The sequence below is a fragment of the Atractosteus spatula genome, chromosome 5, assembly GCF_055471065.1.
Source record: "Atractosteus spatula isolate fAtrSpa1 chromosome 5, fAtrSpa1.hap1, whole genome shotgun sequence".
NCBI lineage: Eukaryota > Metazoa > Chordata > Actinopteri > Semionotiformes > Lepisosteidae > Atractosteus > Atractosteus spatula.
The window spans coordinates 29482521-29508556 of NC_142710.1; the positions used below are offsets into that span (position 1 = coordinate 29482521).

Here is a 26036-nt window from a genome sequence, read left to right on the forward strand (position 1 = left end):
ACTGAAGTAAACTGAATTTATTTATATCCAGTTCAATTTAAGCACAGAAGTACATATTGTAGTAAGCTAACAATGCAGTTCACCTAATATTGTTCAGCCACAATCATGGCATGGAAACCACCACCTCTTGCTGATTTTTCCTTTCTGTAGAGTTGGTTCTTCAATATCCGTTTTAATTTCAAAATGATTTTTTTCTGTAATACTGACAAGAGAATTCATCAGGTGTTATAATCAAGATAAAGTGAAAGATGAAGTGTCAGAATTCAAAAATAGACTTTGGATCTTTACATGAGCTGTAATTCCAAGTGTGAAATAAAAGGTGTGTGCTACACAAAACTCACCCATTAAACTTTATACTTCTGTATTCAAAACTTTTAATCGATAATTAATACCTGTGTAACAGCTTGAATTGCTAGTTTCAGCCACAGCCAGATATATCTCTTGAGGTGCTAATTGCTTGTGGCCTTTAACCCTAATGAAGTGGTTCTTTCATCTAAAGATGCCTGAGGAAACTGAAGCTGGTAGCTAAAGGTTCAAGGGTATTTCTTGTATTTTCTAATGATGCTAATGCACAGCAAAGCCACCATAGGGTTTCAACAAGCCACATCTCACAACTATTAAAACCGAGGTCACATTTCAACTGTCTGAACTGACCTCCAGAGAAACATTTTTACCCTTTAAGGATGTGTTTCAGGGAATTGCTGTGTATTTCACAGGAACACCAATTGAAAGCTTTCAGCATGAGGAGGAAAAGGCACAGAGAATGCCACAAACGATAGAAGCCATTCTACATTTAATGGCATTACATTAAAAAGAATAAATTAAGGGCTTGCGCTTAAAAGCAGACTAATTGAATCCTCTTGTCTAGTGGATAGCAGGGATGGAATGTCTGCTTGTGCTGAATGCAATTTAATGTCACAGATATGATGACAGCTTTAGGACTGCAAATAAGACATTTTTTACCCCCACAAAAAAACAGGTGTTATTGCCTGGGCTTTTGTGTTAGGTCTCATACGTCTAGTTTCTAGATTGCAACCAGAGAGCAAAGGATTAAAAAAAAAATCCAACAAAATAAAAATAATAACCACAGATAGTATTTGTCCCAGAATCATTACCAGATTACCAGAATCACTTAATCTGGTGATTCTGTTTATCTGGTTATCTGGTTTCTTTGCCCTGTCCAACACAATGCCAGCCTGATTTACAGGCAAATGCACATACTGTATGAGCACAACCACAAGAACATTGGAGTACGAGCTACAAACTCAGCATCACTATGCTGATGCTCAGTACATAAAATAGGAAACACTGAGCTTGATGTCGCTACTTATGAAGAAGAGTTATTTATTGATGTAGACACATCTAGACTCTTGGGAAGCTATAAAAAAGGTAAGTAGAAGGTTGGGATGTACCACATAGTTCAAATAAGTTGCTTTGATTTAAAATCTTCAATGTTAAAATTGTGCAATGCACAAGTAAGATCTCATTTGGAAAACCATATTCAATGCTAGTTAATATGATATACAAAACCTATTGCTACTCTGAAATCAGTCCAGAGAAGAGTGACCGAGAAGGTACATTACTGGGCTCAAATGAATATCCTACACTGACAGACAAAAAGTAGGGAACAATTTTAGCTTAGAACAGAAAAGACTACGAGGGCACCCAATAAACCCAGGGCCACCCAGGGGCGGTGCGGTGGCTCTGTGGCTAAGGATCTGCGTCTGTGGCTGGAAGGTTGCCGGTTCGTATTCTGGGAACGGCAGAGGAATCCTACTCTGTTGGGCCCCTGAGCAAGGCCCTTAACCCCAGCTGCTCCAGGGGCGCCGTATATACTGTATGGCTGACCCTGCACTCTGACCCCAAGCTTCTCTCTCTCCGTCTGTGTGCCTGTGTGTCTCATGGAGAGCAAGCTGGGGTATGCGAAAAGAAATTCCTAATGCAAGAAATTGTATATGGCTAATAAAGTGATCTTATCCTATACTGATCTTATCTAAACATCATGCATTGACAAAGTTAACCTAGAGGACTTCTTCAGAATGAGCAGCGACACACGAACTAGAGGACGCAAGCGAAAACTACAGTGAAGTGCGTTTAAAACTGAGAACAGGGAAACTTCTTTTTGGAAAATGTTGAGGGAGTCTGGAACAAGCTACCCAACCACGCTTTTAAATCGGATCCTCTGGCCGCTGCCAATGTCTGGATGAGCTCTACTTAAAAACCAAATGAGCTCAACGTGCCAGATGGCTACCTCTCGTTCGTGAGTGTTTTTATGTTCTTCTGATTGTAAGTGTGTCCCCTACAATGGACTGGCATCCTGTACAGGGCGCAGTCCCGCCTTGTGCCCAGTGACTGCTGGCTTAAATAATGTAGGTACTGAAAATGGATGGATGCTCACAAGTGCATCTCAATGTCAATCAGAGGCTGTCGGGCAACTGAAGGATATATCATGTCCTTAGAACATAACTGATGATCGGTATATTTAGTAATTTAAGCAATTACTATTTTATATACAATATCTGAAAAAGTCAGGAATAAAGTCAAGCTTGGATGAAACAAAAGAAAATAAGTCCTAATTTTACTTCGAACAAAAATAAAAAAAAAATTCCAGGCTACTTCTTGAGAAACATTTAATGCTAATTAAGACCAACAAATTGAGATTACCATTTTTACATGCTTGGACACCAACTATGGCCTCCTCATATGCCTCCATCAGTCTACTGAGTTGATCTTTATAATTAACTCTCATCGCTGATACATTTCTATTTAATTTAAATCTCTAAACCTTGCCTTGATTTATTTAAATCAGGAACGGCCCCAATAATCTTGCACTGCTGAGCCCAGTCAAGAGAGTTCAAACTAGATATTAGCAGGGTCTGGAAAAAAAGGGCATCAGTCCGGTGTCTGGAAAAGATGGATTGCTCATGCAATCCCTAAAATGATAACATCACACAATGCTTGAAGTTATTTTAAGCTGTTGCTCTTTCATTACTGATCCCCGGCACTTGAGATATTATTAATCGCAGTTCATTTTGAAAGCTGTCGCTTCCCACACCATGACATTTTGTACAAACGTGTGGGATAGCTTGACGAGAGTGTGCTCATGCATACCTCCACCGAGTGAGGAACAAATGCCCCAAGATGACCCTCACACTGATAGCAGCACTACACAGAACAAAGACATTGGGACCTTGGCTGTGAAAAAGAACTCGGTGTTCCCAGTCCAATGAGAAGCATGTTGTGACTAAAGCCAGTGCAGCTTCACTAGTACAGCGGTTCGCTAATGTAAACGTTACATGAAGGAGCAGTCGTTCTTATTCACATAAGATGACCACATCAGCGCTACTCCCTGTAACACTTTATTTGGTGCACCTGAAATGGATGCATTTGCATGAATCAATATTTAAGTGATGTTATCGTGATTTCTGTTGCTCCATGATTTAGGGTCTTGTATTGTTCGCTTGATTCTGCAACCAGAGTCCTTGTTCAGAAAAATCCTAGACATCTGGCAGACACCCCAAAATCATCATCAATCCAACTTCCCCAATTCTCTACTCAAAATACTACAGACCGTTAGCCTCTTCACTTATGTATTTACAGGCTGTTATCTCATCGCCATTCAAGTCCCCAAAACCAAGGCTGCTTCTTATGGTCTTATAAGGATTCTCCACGAGGCGACAAACTGGGGCACCCCTCTGAGGCAACATACTTTCCTAAATACACATTCAGTCCTACTTCATTCTACTCACAGCCTCAGAATTATTTATGATAGTGAGTGATGTCCTTTTTATTTTCCTAAGTTGTGGAATTTTGCACGCATATCTATATCTTTAAAAAACAGAAAACGTTTTAAAAACACATTGCGTAGCAGTGCAGCATGCTGTATGCCAAAAACCTATTATATTTGATGACATTAGGCAACTGCCTGTTAATGTACAGAATTGCTGGAGATGTGTTCTCGTAGAAACTGCTGCTTAAGGGGCAAGTACAAGAATAATATGTTCCTGCCTGGTAGTTAACGTGTACTAGGCAGTTTTAAAATACACAATTTACAGCAAAGTAATTCCTAATCTGTTTGTGAAGAAAGAGAAAAATGGCCAATCTTCAGTTTTTGAAGATGTGATGTTAGAACATTTAATATTTCCTTTCAGCATGTCCTTTTTAGTTTGTACTGAGCTGTCAATGTTACTGTCAGTTACTCTGCATAAAGTCAGGAGCTTTTAAAAGCCTCAATGCACAGCACACAAGTGATAGATTAAGGGAATATGCAATCCATCATGAAGCTTTTTTACTGATGGATATACATGTATACGACAGTAACTGCTTTCAAAACAAGCACTCAGGAAGGAAAATGGTATATTTTTTCTAATATTTTCACACACAAGAGGAAAAGTACACACAATACTTGTAATTCTCAGTTAATATATACAGGAGACACTTATTTCACAGCCTTTGGTATTTTTAATTGTTTAGAATACATTTTCATTTGCATTGTGCTTCATATAGCGTGTTTATATAACATGTGTAGCTCATTCTTAAATCATTCCCTAAATCCTGGCTTGGATTTCTGTGTGAACAAATGTTCCAGTCTGTAACGGCACGATGGCCAAAAATGTATGTAAAACTGGACCCTATGCGTTAGCAGGTTAAATATCAAGCACGGGGTTTGAGAGAGAGCCGGGCGTACTTGGCCAAATCGTAGAATCCAGAATCATAGTGGTGCGAGTTACCTGTCTTTAGAGTTAAAAATCACAAACATCTAGAAATGTTGAAAAACACTATTACTTAATTCTGTATCTTAACAGCTGCCAAAAAAGACAGAACTACAATCAAGCAAGCCATGTGATAAAAATAGCTCTGCAGATCTTGCTTTACAAAAAAAATACCTTTCACAGATTTCTAACAAAAGGACAAAACACAGAGGAAAGGAAGTCAAGGCGGAGCAGGAAGGAGGGTTGATAAGGGTCTGAAGGGGTGTGACAAGGGTGGTTGGGGTTTGGCACCAACCTGCAGACGTCCCCTGACATTGAATATGGAGACTGTGGGACCATTTTCTCAGACAGGGGGGATGAGCAGCAATCCAGGTCACTGTCCTCCTCCAGCGAGCAGAGGGGGGCGCGCACATCGTCCGCTTTTCCGTGCGACCTGGCGGTACCGCCGTCGTCTTCAAACACCTCGTCATCTCCGATGTCATCGGTACAGTAGGACTCATTGCCTTCCATCAGTACACTGGAGGACTTGGCCATGTGCAAGCGCGTAGCGTAACTGTCCAGCTCCGAGAGCCTGTGAAGGCTCCCGGCCGTGGAGGAACGGGAAAAAGGAAACAAGAGGCGAAGGATGTTTGTGCTCTTCTGCGCATCGTGCACCAGCTTCCCTTCATGTGGCGGGATTGGAATGGCGTAATACTCGCTTCCTGGACCGCTGATGTATTTGTAGTTGGTGGAAAAGGAGGGGACACGAGCCGAGAAAGGGAAGTTGAAATGGTGAGGTTTGCCGTTGTGCCCTTTGGCTTTGCTCATCTGAAACTGATGAATACCTGAGCCGTTCAACGGGACAGGTGCCAGCTCTCCCTCAGAGCATGTCCTATCGATGAAATTCAATCCGCTGGAAAGGTTATCCATCTTTGGGCCCACGTCGTTGAGGGATTTGGAGAATTTCAAAGAACCACCATCTGACTTGATGTTTAGAGGAGGCTTCAGCAAATGCATCCAATCCTGCCCAAAAGGATTGCTCCTTTTGGCCTTTTGGGCAGCATCCTGGCAGACGGCTGTCACGGTGACACCCTGAGCCGTGGAATTCTTGCTGCTAGAACTCACCAGGACCACGGCTGTCTGTACAGGGCAGTGTGGGCCCTGATCCCCAACCACCACATCAGAACTGCATGCAGGGTTAAATGAATCAAGCAAAGAAAAACAAAAAAAGGCAGAAAAAAGTGTAAATGAAACAAAAAGGAAAGCATGCATAAAAAATAGTGAGGATTTATAAAGCACAGCAATATTTAGAACCTAATATATCCTGAGATTGCAGCTGGTCATAAGCGAAGCCCAGAGTAAGAACCTTGTGATCTCCTGTGAAAATCTCTTTACCTGCAGATATCCTGGTTGGATGGCGTGACAGATGTCCGTGAGAAGCCGCAAGGGGCATTTACGGAGGTTGGGCTTCCTGCCTAAAAGAAATAAAAATATCATTGAAAAGAGTAATAACTAAAGGTGATTTACAACATCTCTTGGGTCCTGTGTTTGATTCTAGACTGGAGTCCTCTGGGGAGTCTCCCTGCGATAATGGGGGTATTCACAGACAAAAAATTCTGCAATTTATTACACACAGTAGGTGAACGATCTACAGAGCCTTTTTTATCCCACAGTTAAGACTTCATTCTCAGGGATATATCTGTCACAATACAAAGTCAATTTGATCAGGGGTTGTTAACAATTCCTAGAGTGTCTTTTGGTTATGACACCTGACATTTCGGTTTCATAGCTCTTTAACTGCATCTTTGATGAGGTGACTGTACCATCAGTTAAGTCAATGTTTTCAGTAACCGTAAAAGACATTAAACTGTCTTTAAAAATTGTATATAACTACTAAGAAAATAACTGGGTTAATTTTTTTTTAATTGACTTTTGAGGCTAGAACAGAAAACAGAAAATATTAGGCCCCCTAAGAAAAAAAGTTTGAGATTCCTGTCATAGATGTTCCTTCTTTCCCCCCTGTCTGAATCCTGATAAATGGCATTAATCTCCTCATTTCACTGTGCGGTTTAAAAAACAGGACAAACAGGGACAATGTGAAGAAAAACTTAGTATCTTATCCAGCTTGTTTCATATGTAACACTGTGATCTGTACAGTGGCATCTTTATTCATCTTTTTTCTTTGTTAGATCTCAGTTAATTAGAAGAAAACACTGAAAACCTCCTCTCTTGTACTATGGTTTTGGTTTACATTGATCTTTTATCTTGTGTTTTCTTTAAAGCCTCAAATTATTCATTGATTTAATCTACAAATAAATGAAGCCAATAGTTTGTGGCTGTAGGCTCAGCAGTTATCAATACATCATGAATGCAAACAAGTACATAAGATGTTTGTTTTGAAAGTTGTTCATTACAGACAGGACAGTTGATCTAAAAAACAGCTTCACAGCACTATGCTGAACAACTATGAGGCAGGGTTATTGAATATCAATAAACCAATGAGGACAGACTAAAAACATGTAAACGAAAAGCTAGTTTTAATTTGAAATCAGTTACATAATGGAAATAACATAAAACACTGAGAGCAAAACTTAAGGAGTATGTTCTATCAAAAATATACACTTGCATATTATTTATTATTTAGTTCAAATTAAAAACAAGGAGTACAGGAAATAGTATGAGTGTAGAATGACACAAACACATTTTTTAAACACATTTGCATGTATCGCATGTATTTTTTGAAAAGGGGGGGTCCAATTAGAATCCCGTGCACAAAGAAATTTCAGAAAAGTTTTTTTTCTCAGAGGAAAACTTGTTGGCAAGGTAAAAGGGTAAAAACGTGACTGAGATTTTAATTTGAGAGAGTCATCTGCAGAATATTGACTCAAAATGCTAGAAACAGGAGGTGGTTCCAAAGCACGTCATGTGTCTGGTGAGCAAAGTGGATTTGTTGTATATTCAGTTCCATCACGTAAAATTAGGACTCTTCAGTCTGTGTGCACTGAGAGCATTATTCACTTGTTGTGTTGCAGCACTCCACCAAGGAAACAAACTGTTTTCTGAACAGCAACTATCAACTGAAGGAAATCACAGAAATATGTACAAATGATCAGGAAATAACAATGAAATTCATTGTGAATTCATAAGCTATTATTAAACCTCTTTTACTGGAGATAGACAAAGAAATTGCATAAAGTAAATAATCTTGAATTGCAAAGATTGCACAAATAAGTGAAAAAAGGAAAGGCTTGTCACAAATATACAAATATGATACCATTTGAGACCATCTTCACTTCTATTCAAGGTTAATATACAGGTATTAAGTTGAATTTCTTCTCTAAAATGCTCTTCCAAAAACAAATTTCCGAGGTTATTGGACCAGTTTTCTCCTCTATCAGATGGTTTCTATCTTTCGAGGCACTAAACTCAAATATGGTCATGTGCTATAGATTTTCACTCAGCGATCATGAGTAATATGTTATCAGCCTCTAAACACTGAGCCAGTTTTTATTTCAGGCTGAACATTTTCCCTGCTACCTAAAATCTAAAGGAGATCTAACAAGCATTCCCTGTGAGTAAAGTGCTTTTTGAGCTACAGCACTGCCACACATTAGCTTTCACTGACCTATCACTCTCAAAGCCACATACAATCATCTATTTCCCCATGTTGTGAAATGAAGGACAGTCAGTGTTATACCCCCTTTATATATCGTAAAGCTATAAGACTTCTGCAGTCAGCTCCTCATGTTCAACAAAATGTAAAACATACCCTGCTTACAAACGACAAAAAAATGTCAGGGGAAAGCTCACATAACACAAATTGCGCAATTTGGTGGCAGAATCCATTATTTCTGCAGTGAGATGCAATTGTAAGATACATTGGAAGTAATTGGAAGTATTCCACCATAGCTCTCAAGGCACAGCTATTTAAGAAATGTGAAACAGGCATCAACAAGCTTTTTGGTTCCTACACAAATCTATACCTACCTTAATCTTTTCACTTATAAACAGTAAAGTGCATAATATTTAGGTCATTTAGATATTTAATTTTAATAGGTTATCTGCAAGGACCTGTTTATCTATGTTTGCAATATCTATTTTTGCAGAATGCCTTTTCAATTAGGTAATTAGGTAACTCCAGGTAGTTTATAATCAAGCAGTTCTGTCTGGAAGTAAAATTCTATTCTTACATTTTCATACAACAAAAACCAAGTGATATTTTCAGATGGTCTCAAGTCCCCCCACCACAGTTTCAGCCTTGGTTAGATGTTCATCATTCAGCACTGTAATTGTCACAATCCATTGTTTTTATTTCCTGTCACTTTTAATCATATTAAGCTTATTCTAAGGTTTTAACCTTTAAGATCTGTGACACCTTGTGTTCCTCTAACCCTGCTGCATGAGATATGGGAGATACAGACATGGGTAGCCACCACCAGAGACAGCCGCTTGCTGGGAGGGAAATATGGGTCTGTGGTCACACAGGTGGACAGGGAGTTTTTCCCAGTTACTTCCCACTCAGAGTGTTTGCCGTGAGAAAAGCTGCACACACTTTTGGCTACAAGAAGTCACTCGCAGCCTCTACTAGAACAGCATCATTTGCAGATTTTACTGTACAATGTTCAATGTCAACTTGGAAATGCTGGAACCACGTTGGTATAAAACAAAATTAACAATGGCAAACTGATGTACTGTAAAGTCGCTCCCACGACTATGTTTGGGAGCAGCCAGCAGCCATATAACCCTGCAACTCACAACTAGCACCACTGAAGCTAAGCAGGTGTGAGCCTGGTCAGTACCTGGATGGGAGACCTCCTGGGAAAAACTAAGGCTGCTGCTGGAAGAGGTGTTAGTGGGGCCAGCAGGGGGTGCTCACCCTGCGGTCCCTGCGGCCCCTGTGGGTCCTAATGCCCCAGTATAGTGACGGGGACACTATACTGTAAACAGGCGCCGTCCTTCGGATGAGACGTAAAACCGAGGTCCTGACTCTCTGTGGTCATTAAAAATCCCAGGGCATTTCTCGAAAAGAGTAGGGGTGTAACCCCGGTGTCCTGGCCAAATTTCCCATTGGCCCTTACCAATCATGGCCTCCTAATAATCCCCATCTATGAATTGGCTTCATTACTCTGCTCTCCTCCCCACTGACAGCTGATGTGGGGTGAGCGTTCTGGCGCACTATGGCTGCCGTCGCATCATCCAGGTGGATACTGCACATTGGTGGTGGTGGAGGGGAGTCCCCATAACCTGTAAAGTGCTTTGAGTGGAGTGTCCAGAAAAGCGCTTTATAACTGTAAGCAATTATTATTATTATTATGTTTCAGAACTGCAGTGACGTGTAGAGAATCGGCACAAATCTGTGATGAAATATCTGCATCATGGCATGCAAAGAACACTACAGGAAAGCGAGCAATTTAAAGGAAAGCCATGTACAAACAAACAAAGACACTGAACTACTAAATATTTAACTGGACAAGATTAACTTGCTTACAGCAATGCCATGAAAGAAAAGCCAGTGTGTTTCCTTAGTTTGTGCAAAGTTCATCTGGACTGGTAAATCAAAGGGGTCACCACCCAGCTTTCACTGACATGGACTTTAATCCATCATTTGTCCTGAGACATACTGGACCTTTTCTCCTATGCAATATGTTTTTGATACTTTGCACGTGTACACTGGAATTAATTGATTGTAGATTTTTTTCCCCAATCGATCCAAACATTTGGCCATGAATAAATGATTAATCATTTATCGATAAAGAATGGATATATATATATAAATAAGTCAGCAACATTGGAGACACAGATTGAGGGAAGGGCTGGACTCAGACAATCTGGGTCATGTCTCTGAGTGGCTGCATTTACACCTCAGGGTGAAAACATGTGCTTTGAAGGCCTCCTCCTTCCCCGAGGCATAGTCTGACAGCTCCTTCCATCTCGTTATCACAGCTGCATCAGTGCTAATGTGAGAAAAGTTCTTTAATCCACTTCAAACCAAGGAAAGCAAATGACAGTCTTTCATAAGGCTCTTTATTCACTGAAGTCTACCCTTTTAGTCTAGCTATTTTAGCTCCGAGTACCCTGCTGGGGTGAAATTCACAAATCACTGAAGAAATCATGGGTGTGCTGTATCTTACAGTATATCTTTACCTTCACTGTTCAGCTTTCTCTTGATGTGGCCAAAGACTGAGTTACCATAGTATCTCTATAAACTTCCTAACATGTAGTTTTATAAATAAAACATTACATTATAGTACTTCTTGATGCTTTATTGCAGCAGAGGTTTTCATTCCAGTAGCGTTGAATGGCCTTGTAGTTTTGCCCTTCAACATCACTGTCATTCAAAGAAGCATGTTTGTGAAAACATACTGTACAGTACAAACTGTAATGTCTATTACATGTCTGTAAATCTCTGTCTGTTCGGAGGCATTAAACCGTATGACTGTCTGTCAGCAATGTCTTTGCTAAACCTTGAATTGGTGGGAAAGACACATACAGAGGTATCACTGGGACAACCTATTTCCTCTTGACATCTCTCAGATAAGCATTTCATTTTTATGCATCTGCTCCCTGAAAAGGAAAGAGAATGTTCCACAAAAGACATTTCACAAATCAGAAGCATGTTGTCATTTTTCACTCAAATTTAAATGACAAAAAGCCTGTTGGAATAAAAGTCTAAGTAAATAGTTGCGAGTACCTTCTTTCAGTCACGCATCTACACATACAGGACTGTACTATACCCACTCATCTGTATAAACTCACAAATGTAAAGACTGTAAAAATCAACAACAAAAGAAACCAAAGATTATGAAATGGCACGGATCTTTATTATTAAAAAAACTCCAACAGAGCACCGATAACATCACATACCCAGTCCTAAGACACTGCAAATGACTATTTCACTGCAAAAGAAATGCAGAGTTTCAAAATATCTGTTTTCCTAATAGCTCAATAGAGTTTACATTTTTTATGTCACACTGAAAAGGAAAATAAGACTCATTGTTGTAACCCAATATTTCTGCAAACATTCTGAAATAGGATAATACAAAATATGTAGCAGGTTTTGTTGGCCTGTATAAAATAGCACACTGTTAGTAATGAGTGAATGGATCTCAATACTATGGAACTGGGGTACTATTTCCATGCCTGAAATGCCATTGTCAGGTGTGTCTACAAACACAAGAAATTTCAGTTTTCTAATACATTTTCTTCTGTATGACCGATCAAATGCTTTTCTCTTTGGTTTCTTAATACAGTATAGCAACATTTAAATGACTTGGCCCAACCAGCCTAAAGGTTAAATGACATCTATGTAACTTTAAAAGCTTTATTAATTACATTAATAACATTAATGTCTCAATTATTAATTACTTCCAAACCTAAAATATGTCACTCATTCATTTTTTAATATCCTCAAGCACATTTTATTATATTATATGATATATTATTTGAAAATATATCTCTACACAGGTTAACGTCAGCCCCCTGACAATACATCCACATTGCCCAGAATGCATTGGAGGGCAAGAGTGACTTAAACCCTCAAATCTCTCTTTATGTGGTTTAAAAAAGCAGAGAAAAATGCATTAAGTCCTTGGTACAAAACCAGAGAGAGATCTCAGCCTCTTCATATCAATGGTTTCAGTGCTGCCTGTCATTGGGATATACAGTATTCGTTGTCAGATATCAAGATTAAAATTAAGAAGACAACTGACCTAAGAGCTTACTGCAAAAGTAAATAGTTGAAGTCAGTTCTGAAACCAACACTAAACGGATAACAACTGCAACAGCTTTATTTTTTTAAACTAGCCAATTTCCCACAGACAAGGTCAACTGCAGAGTATGAAGTGGTGCAAACATGCAGAGCAAAATCACCGTCCTGAGACCATGAAGGCCATACATTCATTTCAACTAAAAAAATCAACTTCCACAACAATTAATTTTATAGTCCACTCTGAAAAACGAGTTTAAGGGGTCCATTTCTTTTAAAACCCATTCAGAAAAAATAAATAACTCTAAAATATGGGGGAAAAAAAAACTCCCACCCCCCAGCAAAACTTTAATTTTTCATCTAAATTTATACTTCTCTCTTGAGGTTTACAATGTATCAATGTTTTCTGGCAAAGACTATACAGACCTGCTGTTTATCTTTGACTGTCAGCCACAGTGATTACCAGCCATAGCCTGCCAAACTGCTCAATCCTCTGCCAAGGTCTGGATGAAATACACAGCACAACACTGTTCTAACAGGTACTTAGTGCATAATGTCACTACACTGTACATAAGCACCAGTGGAAGTGCAGAAAACTATTACTAGTGAGGGTGACTCTAATATCAAGTAAATGGTTTATCTGCTAAGAGGCTCACACATACACCGAAATGGACTTCGCTAAAGCTGCCTTAGGAGACAGATGTAGCCTTGAGGGAAAGTCTCTTCTTATCACATTTTCCTTTTTCAGCTCTTTTGATTTTTCCCATGCTGTTAAAGGTTATTTTTAATCATGAAAGGGAGGCATTAAAAGCTGGCATTTGAGAATAAAGGAACCTCGATATGAAAAACAAAAATAAAGTAGAAGGTTAGAGGCAACTTTTTCACTAGGCCTTTTATTATGCTAAAACCAAGCCACTGAAGTGTATTTTTATTGCGTCTGGCTCATGGTCCTAAGACATATTGCACATTTACTAAAAAGGCACTGATATACTATGAAAACAAAGGTGTTACCTTGAGAGTGGGCTCCAGTCTTGTAGACTAAATATAGACTTCAAAGCATTCATAAGCATGAATACATTTTAAATTAAATTGTAAAGCAAACCACACAAACCAGGACTACAGACAAAATTTACCCTCCATATTGCCAATCAAATGTATTACATTTAGTTTTTAACTGTGGAAACAGTATTTACTGCTTTGCTGCAAATTCCTTTGCTTTTCCCAACTCAAATGTAAAGAAATGTGACAACATTTATTCAACGAAAGCCCAATTATCTGGGAGATCCGATTCCTCACCAAAAAAAAATTAGTCTTTGCAGAAGGTGTTGGGGTTTTTTCAACCATCCACCTTCTTATCCCTTTAGTCAGTGCAGGGTCGTAATAGAGCCATAGCCTATCCCAGCAAGCAAGGGGCAAATGATATACTGTAGCCTGGACAGATATAGCCCCATTGTAGGACAGACACTTACAGGCACACACTCACACCACTGTGCGTGGTGTTATCTGTTGTACTGAGTTGTCTGCTGTACTGTGCATGTCCTGAGAGAACAGTGTGAGTAAGAATCCCATTGTATATGTACATATGGCAAACAAACTCCCCTATCTCACATCATTGCCAATTTTCCTAGAAGCCAAAAAGCCTACCAGCGTGTTTTTGGACTATGGGTGAAAACTGGAGCACCCAGTAATAACTCTCAGGATTTTCCCTTCAGCTTAATTGTCAAGTAATAACTGACCACTTATTTGATGAATGAGACCAATATAGCACTTTTCCAAGGTTTTATTCTTTGATCACTTTAAGAGGCCTACACAGTAATTGGATTACAGTTCTTACAGACTTAAACATTACATGTACTGTTTTTGAGTTGTGCCTATTTAAAGGTTACCTACCTTTGAAATATTACTTGACCGGCTTGCAGAGTGTCCCAGCTGCTTCTCATTCTGTAAGAGAAAGGGGTAAGATGAGGAATTGTTTTCTTCCAACTGAAATATTACTGCTAGGACAATGTGAATGCATAGAAAAAGTTAAAAGACACAAGTCTAGGAAGCCTAAAATAATGGGAAAAAAATGAATATTTTACTTTTTAATAGCAAATATTCTAAATGTTTTAAAGTAAGAAGTCAAATGAAAATGTTTATATCCAATTAGGCAGTTTTATATTTTGTTAAACTAATTTTGCCCAATCTCTTCCCTTTATGAAGACAAACCTATGGTCCTAAATGCCTGAAACACAAAACAAGAATTGATCAAGAAATTAAAAGGATGGTCTGTCCAAATGCAAAGTATTTAGTGCTTACATAATAACAGGTCTTTATTCTACATCTATAGGCTGTGCTCAGTAGTCTTTCTGCTTTCACATGAAACTAACTTGGTTCCTTCTTCAATTTAAAGCCCTCTATTCTTCTGCTAACCCTCATTTCAGGTTGGTTTCATACAAACTAGGCTTTTTTCTTAGTTTACAATCTATACATTTACTTTCACTTTGTTTTCCCCGGACAGACAAACACTGTTACCTGCTCTTCACTGCAGATTTCTCTGGAGAAGGATTTTAAATACCTATTTTCAAAGCATTCCATGTGCATGTAATGATTTTGGTCTTTCAATCTTTTCAGAGCAGTCATGACTATAAATCTCGAGTGCAATTTTGTAAATTAATCTGAATGCTTTCATTAATTTGCATATTTTTGCCATTTACTTCAAAGCTCTGCAATATCTGAGAATATTATCTGAAAAACTAGTACACATCCTCATTTAGCCCTGTAAATAAAGGGCTTAAAAATACAGCTATTCCAGCCATAGCTCAAGGGCCTTTTCTCTAAAAGAAAAAGCAGCAATTGAATAATGTGCAAGCTTTCAGAACCTTTAACCTTGTTTTTTGTTCTCAAATTAAAGATGCCACCATTTTTTCAGCATTTCTATCCATATTATGGTCATAAATCAGAGGACACCGCATGTATGCAGTTTTACCTAATAGATGTGTTTTCCTTGATACTTGTGAGTGGGCTTCTCTGATACAAACTATATCTGCTTTGCATTTTGATGATTCTGTATTTGAATGGCTAAGGGGTTAGACAGAGGAAAAACATTCCAGACTTTCAAATTCAAGGACTAACAAAGAAGTAAATGCAAGGCTAAATTCTGTGGCTTTATACCAACTAAACTTCATCAGTTTAAACTGCTGGTGAACCCAAACTTGGACACAAAGATTGTCATCTAAAGTGATATCTAGTGCCAGAAACCAAAATGAAGCACAAAGCCATATGGTTTATCTTATCATTTAATCAGCATCTGTTCTTTCTTTTTCAAAAATACATTTCTGTTTAAAAATATCAATAAATACATTATTGCACATGTCTCCCTATAGTTATAAATATTGTATGGTGATTAATCAAGGAAATGCAATTTAGATTTTATTAACCGATAATGAATTGTAATTAGCATAAAACAACCAAGGTTCACATCTACAACAACATTTAATAAAGCAATTTCAATGAACGGCAGTGTCTGAGAGGCAACAGCTCATCTGATACAATAAACACTTAATTTGTTTTTATTATAAAATAAACAAGGTATTTAAGCAACACGCACATCACAAGCCAAGGAGTTATGGAAAACAAACAGCAGATGGTAGGAACATAAGAAGGTCAGCCAGTAAGCATGGTGGATGGAACACCAATGGCCAAGATAATAAAAAACAGGCTTTCCTTCCAATTAGGACACCATTACCAACAACCAATTAAACCCTGTGCAGCTGAAAGATAAAACGCTATTAGTAGACACAAACAGGAACCTCAGTGTTACAAGTACTGTACTTGTGTCCACATGGGTCTTTCAGCATGTGAAATGTATCATGTTATTGGGAATGCACTGGAACTGATGGGAGTTGATGACTCTTATCCATTCATTGACATATGTTGTTTAGATGTTTAGAGTATTAAAAACATTACTTTCTGAACAGGATAAGTAGAAATCAGTCCCCAGATAATCACCTAAGATTTTAGTTATTAGAAAATTGACAATTAATGGTTTAGATAAACCAGGTTTATGTAAGTTACAAGTCTTTGCGAGTGCTTAACACTATTCCTTGAGAGATTCAGCGATTTCCTTTTATTAAATACCTCATTTACTTACTGTACATGCGTAAAAAATAATTTAAATCCTTTAGATTTTCTTACAGTCTCAAACTAAATTAATCTTTCAAGCAAAGTAAAACATAAGACTTTGAAAAATGGTTCATTGCTTTATGTGCCATTAAATAAATAATTAGGTCTACTAATTGATTTCAGGACAGGAGACTGAATGGAAACACCATACGTCAAGACTTTTCAATTTCCAATTTTGGGGATACTAGATTAACACTAGTAAAATAAACTCTTTTCATGTTAAACATGGAGATATCCATTTCCAAAGCGCTAAAGCAACACCTCTATCATGATGTTTCTTTCAGAAAATATAATGCAAGCCTTGATTTTGAGAAAAAACCTGAACTGTCTGACAAATTTAGAGAAGGTATGAACCCAGGTTTTAAGAGTCAGTTCTAAAATGGGAACATAAAGGCAGAGGAACCTGCATTCATGCTGACAGCAGCTGTCTTTTAAATGTTTACCATTTGTCAATGCTATTTGGACCCGATCATGCAGAACGTTTTCTGGCAACTTTCAGAGGACAGTGGTATAAAAATCCTCCCAGCAATATTTGACAAAGAGCCTGTTGCACACATGTAGGAATCTGTACAATGTCAAATAACCACACTAATTCAATAAATTGGCAAGAAAATATGTGAAAGGTTCTTGTGAGTACCCTGAAGTTTCAACAGCTCTTTCTGAAAACTTAAAACTGTTTTAAGTTAAGTTAAAACTAACTTATAAATGTGTAATGCTTCAAAACACTGGATATCGGGATTGAAAAACAAAACATTTCATCACCATCAATTCAAGAAATATCCATTAAATAAAGCAATAAAGTATTATAAGCCAGCATGGAAACAACAGCGATGTTTAATATAAACCATCATTCTTTATTTTATGGAAGGCTTTAGGTTGTCCTTAAAGATATTTATACACTTACCTGCTCCTCTGTCAGGATACCTCTGACAGATACATCTGATTCTCTAATAAGTACCAAACATTCAGTCATAAAGCTCTTTGAATTAAAAATGGAAAATGTCAGCCTACTGTACATCACGTTAGTCAGTACTTTCCAAAAAATTCAACTAGATGCACTGTTCTCCAACTCTGTAGTGAAACACTAATGGTTAGGAGAAACAAAGGCAAGGGTGCTCTGTCTCCAAAACTACAGTATGTACATCATCCAGGGCTTACACTTATACATTTTACACAGATCTTTATAATCAAGAGTGGTACTTTCACCCAGGGTCTATACTTCCTATTTATATCTATTAATTTCCTATAAGGCTACATGTCTTTATAGTAGCCAACTATACAGGAGCTAAGCAATGTTTTGTCTTCCTGTGTGAGAATTTAAATAGTCCAGGATTAGTAACAAGTATAAGACATGATCAAAATATCTAGGTCAGCATCACTGGTGTCACACACAGCATAAGACAGTTGTGAAAAGCAGTTATATCAATGTTCAGTAACAAGACCGTAAGCTATATTCTGTTTCGTCCCAAAACCTCAACAGCATTGTTTGAAAAAGAAACAAAACCATTTGCTGTACAACTACGAAATACTACTATAAGTCAACTATAATACGACCACTAAGAGCAAGCAAAATTGGTTAGTCAAGATCTAACACTTCTTTTGAGCATTTTAGTTAGGCTGTTTTCTGAGAAGCCAGTCACAGAAGAACAGATCCACAGATACACATGACTGCTTATATTGACTGCCATTAGGGATGTGCTCTAACTGACCACTCAGACCTGTGGAACTGTTGATGGTTGATGTCAAAATGCAAAACAAAATCAATGGATGATATTTGTGACTGTTGTCCATTATGAAATGACCCTCTCCCATTATAAAATTACACACATAAGGGATAATTAAATAAGTAATAAGTGAATTAACTACAGTTTATTGTTTAATAATATGATTGGCATAACATAAATACAAATAATTTTGACCCTAGGAAATCATTCATTGCTTATAAACAACAACATTATGACACTCAAAGTGTGTTAGATTTAATTCAGAAAGCAAAACTATGTTCAAGTCTCATGGAGTAAAATAATTATTACTAATAGTTTTAGATTAAGGTTATGACAACATGCTGGTATATTGTTTTACTCCACCTACAGTTAAGGCCTCTTAGGTCATGTAGTCAAAACATGCTGAAAAGGGTCAGTCTCGGTGACTTAACTGTCAGTGTACAGAGCGTCAGCTATTAATCACATTATAATCTGGCACTGATGCCAGAAGGCCAGTAGTTTTGAAAGATATGCAAAATGCACAGTGGCATCACATTTCTCAGTAAGCCATCAGAAGAGCCAGGCTTGTGTGTGCCAAAGTCAACAACTACAGCATGCCCAAAGAGCTGGTTTTATCTTTCATGGCTGTACATTAATCCTTCAAGTGGCTGTGTACGGGGAAAATGCACTCAGTTTTAATGTTCTTTCAGAAACTATTTTGTAGAGGAAACAACAATAAAAAAGCAACTGCAAACAGCAGACAATTTCTACAGCAAAATGAAATATTTGAAACAAACTATACCAATATACTTCTTCAATTACAGACCTCCTTTGACAAATATTGCAATTGTAAAATAAATACCAATCAAAAAACAATTTGCATGGAGACGAGCATAAACTTGAAGACAAAGGAGAAAAAGCTTCTTGTTTTAAAGAGGACTCAGAGGAATGCACTTAATAAAAGTCCTTATGGAGGATGTCCCCAAAGATAAACAGCTCTGCAATCAGCTCTGATAACTTATTGCAAACACTAATAAAACTATGCACTCCAATTTAAAGCACTTTCAGTTAAGACCATGCTCAGAGTAAAGTGCCAAACACTTGCATAAAACACGTTCTATGGCACATATAAAATCTGCCAAATGACATTGCACTCAGGAGCTAAGGACAATGTTTAGGCTGATGGATTATATACATGCATACTTTACATTGAGTTCATAGAACAAATTCATAGAGATCCCTTTTTTCAGAAATGTGTAAATGAAGAACTCCATGTCATTCCTGGTGACTATTTCTGTAAACAGATGACTAATCCATGTACTACTACAGACCGTGGTCACAGATCCACCATGACTCTAATAATATTTATTTCCAGTGACTGTCCACATAGACTATGGAGGAGCCACACCTGCTGCAGGGTACAAAGACGGTAAATCTCCTTGATGGATCTTCTTCTTGAGGATGACCTTCTGCCTGTACAAAAAAAGCGATCCAAGTTAAAAACAGCACACCATTTTCCTGGAAGAAGAGTCCTTTCATTGAGGCTGCCTGGCACGTTACAACGTTGGAAGAAAACTAGAAAAGCTTTACATCTGTCTGAAGGTCTTGCTTTTTACCTTGCTCACCATATGTAGTCCTTCATGTCATCTCCTTGCAAAACACAATGAAAGCCCCTTCTGGGAGTCTCTGGTCCAGGTCTAGGGCCATCCATAAATCATGTCTCCGATACAACGTGCATCTTCTCATCCCCCTTGTCGCTTTCCGTTGCTCTAAGAATCCACCCACTCCCCTTCTTAAAATAAAACCACATTTAGCTTCCATCATTCATCTTTTTTATGGATTGTGTGACTCAATATATAAATGTGCTTTCTGTAGCAGGACTGATTAAGGACAAAAACAATCTCTAAAATTTAAAATGAGATAAAGACAAAATGATGTAATAAATGAATGTTAAGTTTTCGGATATATGTACACCTGCCACAGATAATTATGAAAATTCTATCAGAACTTACACCCCAAATGTAGGTCTGCACATACACTAAGCTGCATCACATAAGTCAAACAAACTTATCTTCACTGGGTCAAACAAACACCAGCATTACAAAGAATTTGAAATATTGTGTTCTGGAATCACAAAGAAGTTTAAGCTTACAAAACAGGATTTTTTACAGTTTACAGTTTTTTAGTCAACCCTTCCTGATAATTCCTAACAAAACAACTAAAATACACATTTTAGTCCCATATCCTCAAATCTAGCAATTGCAATCTCTGTGGCCAACAGAAGTCAAATCATCACATTCTCTCCCTTGGTGTGTTTTTTTTAAATACAGAAAATATTCTGTTTATTTTTTGGTTTTCACTGGTTACATCCATGCTTCTCTTTTTGTAACTGCCAACATTGCCTTCTTATTGTCACACAATTTAAACAGCTATTATAGATCAACAGCACTCTCACTATCCTGGTAGAAACAAAGGTATCATGTCATAAGAATCTCTTTGCATCATCAACTTCTAACAAGAAGTTTTTAGATTTTGCATTTCTTAAAAAAAGAAAAATGCTATAATTGAAAATGCTGCATAAAATATTTTAATATAATGTGAAATAATGCCTTAGACTATGGACTACAGACTATCTATCATAAGGCCTAAAACTGCTACTATGTTTTCTGCACTAGAAGTTTAAAGACTCTTGAGATATAGTTATCTTCTTCCACTTAGTTTGGGCTCCACTATTTACACAGTTACCCAGCCTCTTTATGGTGTTATTAAAAATATGAAAATGCAATCTTTTGGAGAAATAAACTATTGATTAAATGTCTCCTGATGAACTTGCAGTTGTAGGAGTGTACATTAGATGTTTTTTTGACAGACATGAGCAATTGATGAAAATTTAATTCAGTTACAGAAAAAAAGTGTACACACCTACACTGCACTTTCCACTTGTAGTGGATTAATTTTCTGGTGGAATTTCATTAGCCTGCTACCATTAGTGGAACTGAAGATCTTGATTTAGCATGCTGGAATAATTTAGCACCTATGTCACACCACAGTCGGGAACAAGGCCACTACATTATTTTGCTATGCAGCTGTGGTTCACATTTAACTTATTTTAATATATTCTACCATTGTACTATTTCATTTTAGTGAAAGATGTGTATTTCACCTTGATTTGCCACTAACTTGTTTTTATTTGTTATTGCTCGCATTTACTATATAATTTCACATTTTAAGCAGTCATATGTTTAGACTTCAGACTATCAATATGTGCCTATTTCCTTCCAATTTTCCTTCAATTTTTTTCTACTCTAGAATATTATATAGACATCATGTGTAATTCCTTTCTTACCTCTCATGTTATTTTGGTAGATACTTTTTTTATAGCTATAGGTAGAGAATGTGATTGTGTTGTCTGCGGTTTAGTTTCACACTCTGTGCATTCAACATTTTTCATAAAGTGGTTATATTTATAATGGATGTTTTTGTACTTCCATACATGCATTCCATACAAAGAAACTCTAGCCTACATACAAATAAGTATGCTTTAAGCACAGCACATCAAGTTGTATAAACGTCATTACAGGCATTAAAAAATAGTAATTTCCAAGTTATTTTTGTAATACAATTTGATTTATTGGTAAAACATATCCTGAAAGTAAATGCCTGACATCTGTGAGGGGTTTTATGAATTGGCCAACCCAGAATCCACACCAGAATGCTTCCTTTTCTAACCAGTTCTCCTGTGAGAAACATAAATGACGCTTTGCTGCCTTGGGGAGGGCAGACAACGCTACATTAAGGGTCCCCCAGACATACTGTATCTACAGTATCCAAACCAATCCCATAAGCTTATTAAAAATGCAGATTGGCTATCAGAATGTCAATCCTTATTCCCATGGGGTTGTGGGGATATGGAATAAGCTATCTAGTCATGTTGCTGAAGCTGATACCCCGGCTTTTTTCAAGAAATGGGAGGGTGAGGTTGCTGGATCAACTAACCAATTAACTCAATAAGCAGAATGGCCTCCTCTCCTTTGTAGCAGTTCTTAGGTCACCAGGATAAAGATGGAAATAGATGGCCAATGCTCTCTGAACTTCCCAGTAAAAAGTGACTCCAGTAACTTGCTAGGCAGCTGCAGGCTGGCAGTGATGTCAATGAGAAACATGCTATTCCTCCAATCTTTAAATCACCTGTCACAAACTATGGAGTTTGCAACATGTCAAATGAGGAAGTCTGAATAAACTCCATGTTGGGCATATACAGTATATGTAATAATGAGATATTGCTGAGCTTTACACCAAAATGTTTCTGAGCTAAATCAAATAAAATTTGTGGCAAGAGATAATTGTGTTTGAATGTGGTCTTACTTTTCATTTAATAACATTTCCCTTCATGGCAGCACAATCATTTTGTTGTTGCTGTTGGATTGTCTTTTGAAACAGAATTGATAGTGATAAAACTGCAGAGTACCACAGAGTATGCAAATTGGGATTATATTATTTAGATTCATATTATTTTAAACATATTCGATATAAAGTAACCAGCTTTGTTTTTAAGCTGTTCATCAGGACTACATTAGATCTGGCATGGTGTTTAGGTTAATTACTGACATTTAAATGATTATAAAAGCAATGGAGATGAGGAAACCGATTCTAGAAACTGTGGTTTTTATGGGTAATGGTCTTCTTTAAAATATTCTTTATTGCTTATTGGAGAGCAGGGGTCCTGCATGGTTCACATAGCAAAAGGCTAGAGCCTAATGTGCAGGAATTGTGACACTTATTGTCTACAGCAAACAGTCTTGAGACACAATAACACTACAAAGCCTACTCACAGGCTCCCAAGCGGTTTGACCAGAAAAGGAAAGCATGTAGCGTCCTACAGTCTAGACATCATTGGAGCATGGATGTCATTAGCTTCCAGGGATTTTGTCTTCTACTGATAGCGTACAGATGTGTCTGAACTCTAATCCGGTACCTCACATTGGGGAGTAAAAGGAGGGAAAGTCACTAAAAGGGAGTTCTAACTACTTTAAGTTATTATAATTATATAATTAAATATTATAATAAAGCTGCAAAGACTTTTTCAAACAACACCTATTTGGGTCCCATAGCCTCATTAAAGCAAATGAACACAGTATGCAGTTGTTTTAGCAGAGTGTTCAAATTGTACGACAGCCATTAACTCAGCAAACCACACATCCACCAAATCATACCATAAATACCCTTCAGCACACTGCAGGAAATCCTTCTCTTTTCATCAGCAGGAACACCACACATGGGCTTCAGCTATCTGAAAAATCCGTGGTCAACTACCACAACAGATTGCATCCACATGTTGCACAGGAAACTGCCAAAATGCAGTACCTACTGTATAATTAAGGCTAGAACTGCACCTGCAATCTTCAAGAAATGGAAGTCAGGTTATGTTTTTTTTTTAAAAACATGGGTGGATCTCTACTCATTGAACAGCTTGTAGGAGAGAAAGTGTATTGATAATAAGAGACACTATTTCAAACGTTTAAAAGATTCATTTGCAGAGCAGCATTTTAAAACAGAAAAAAGAATGAATCCTGCTGTGAAGGACGCAGGGCTCCGAGGAACTGTGCTATTAGCATGTTGCAATCCATTACATTAAGTCTTAGTAATGTTCTTGTGGTCCAGAAAAGAGGCATCTTCTGACATTTTACAGACTGCTGTACTTACCACAGAAGTAGACAAAAATGCAGAAGTAGCAACAGTAAGCACATACAATATTTTTTACTGCGCTTTCTGGTTTTACATCAGAATTCAAAGCTCAGCAAAAACGAATCTCAAAACATGTTTTTTATATTCCTTGCCTCAAAATGAACTGTACAATATTATCATATCTTTTTTCTCTTCAAGAATCACAGAAAGTGAAGCTTGTAATGATCTTGACATTGTCACAAGAGTGACAAGAGTGTAGTAATATACAAAGAGATGACAGGTGGCTTCTAAAGCATTTTCTTTGCCTGTTAATGTGAATCCAAAAAGAGAATAATATTAAAAGGGTTCAATACGAAGGCTTGTGTGTATGGACGTGGTGATTGAAAACATTAGCAATAAACAGATGCAAAATCAAACACTTATTGAGAAGTTTTGTTATACTGTACTTGCTTCTAATACAGAAGCTGCAAGGTCTGTTGTTGTTTCTAACCTAAACAGTATATTGCTGACCTGTAAATCAGGAAGGCTGGGTTGAAGGAGGCCCAATAAGTTAAGGTTGTGCATTATCTGGCCTCTCAAGAACGCCTCACTCATTTACTACTGAAAAGTACAGTGAAAAAGACAATCCTAAATAAAGAGCACACATTTTCACTTCTGGGTGTTAAGCTATTTCAATATAAACACAGAAGGTCCTGGAGCCTTAATGTTTCGTTGCACTGAATGAAGATCACAAGGTTCAATTACCTGACCTTTAATGCAGCGATATTACAAACACTCCTAAATATACAAATATTTATTTCTCTGAAAAGAATGTTAAATTGCACTAGCATGGAAAAACCTCCGTGATTGCTAGTCGGTACATTAGACCTTGGGAAGCGGAGTGATAATTTTGAGTCAAAAGCAACATGCTACTCCAGCGATGATGGAAACCATTGTATTTTGTAAAAGGGCTGTGTAGTGCAAACTTGTCATGTACATTGCTTTTAACAGGCATATCCTGTTTTGATTTGATTTGAATTTTATATTATACCACACAAAATTATCCTTGTACTTGAAAACAGATTTTCTCCATTTTTAATTCTAGGTGTGCAGAGTACATAACAGTGTATAACAAAGTATTACGCACAACACAGCATCAGTGTGGCTGATATTTATGCCATGTGTAGATGTACTATTAATGAAAATGGACAACTCCATTATTTGCAGATAGTCATAAAAATGCAGATCTACAATGTAGTAGTAGTAATATACAATGTATATTGCAAAGGAACAAGTAATAGGTTTATTCCACGCTGAAAAAAAGAAGAGAGAAAACACAACGTTTCGGCCATGGAGCCTTCTTCAGGTTTATTACTACTTGTTCCTTTGCAGCCTACGCATGCTGACGCAGCTCCCCACCTGAACTACAATGTATATTGACACACAAACACACTACAGTATATTAACTAAATCTAATACATTCTTAAACTTTGAGTTGGATGTCAATTTTTAATCAAAAAGGTCTTTACCAACATTTTGTACTGTTTCAGAGTACAGGTGGTCTCTTTTGCATTATAACAATTGTCTGGTCACGTATGTCACTTTAAAATTGCTTTAGAAACTCTGTGTTGAGTGTATGAAATAAGTCTAAAGCCTTGGTTTAAATATGTATAATAGTTAGTTATTTTTAAAGTAAAATAAGTTGAAGAAAGATTAAGAATTTTAAACAAACATTACTTTAAAAATAAAACTTCTAAGAGCCAATTTCAAAAGATGTGAACTAGTTTATCCCTTTAAAAAAAGGTATCAATTTTGAACTAACACAAGTAAATATTCTTGAGAGATGTTTTTTTTGGAATTGTTTGTTTCAGTCAAAAAACATTCAATACTGGCATTGAAACTGGGGAAATGTGTTGTGTTCAGCCTACTGTATTTGTTGTAAATATTTCAATACCACAGGGTGGCAGGCAGGAGTTTGCCCTTACTATAGGTAGCAACTTGTTTAAAAGTGCTGTAAACGGAGTGTATTCAGAATCTATTTACTAGGTCCTAGTAATCACAGGTACAAGAATACTAGGAAGAAAATGGGCAAACAAATTCCTATGAAGC

General features: G+C 37.4%; 1 protein-coding gene across 3 annotated transcripts in view; it reads right to left on the bottom strand.

Moving 5' to 3' along the window:
* Nucleotides 1–26036, bottom strand: part of marchf8 (membrane-associated ring finger (C3HC4) 8) — a 95289-nt gene that overhangs the window by 11451 nt on the left and 57802 nt on the right. For 2 of the 3 annotated variants that reach the window (XM_088915609.1, XM_088915608.1), the window contains exons 3-4: nucleotides 14287–14337; nucleotides 6087–6166 (exon numbers count right to left, since the gene is read on the bottom strand). In XM_088915609.1, coding sequence (XP_088771735.1) covers nucleotides 6087–6166; nucleotides 14287–14337 — 131 coding nt within the window. Of the gene's footprint in view, nucleotides 1–5007; nucleotides 5878–6086; nucleotides 6167–14286; nucleotides 14338–26036 lie in introns of all 3 variants that reach the window. The other variant, XM_088915610.1, reaches the window with a different exon arrangement.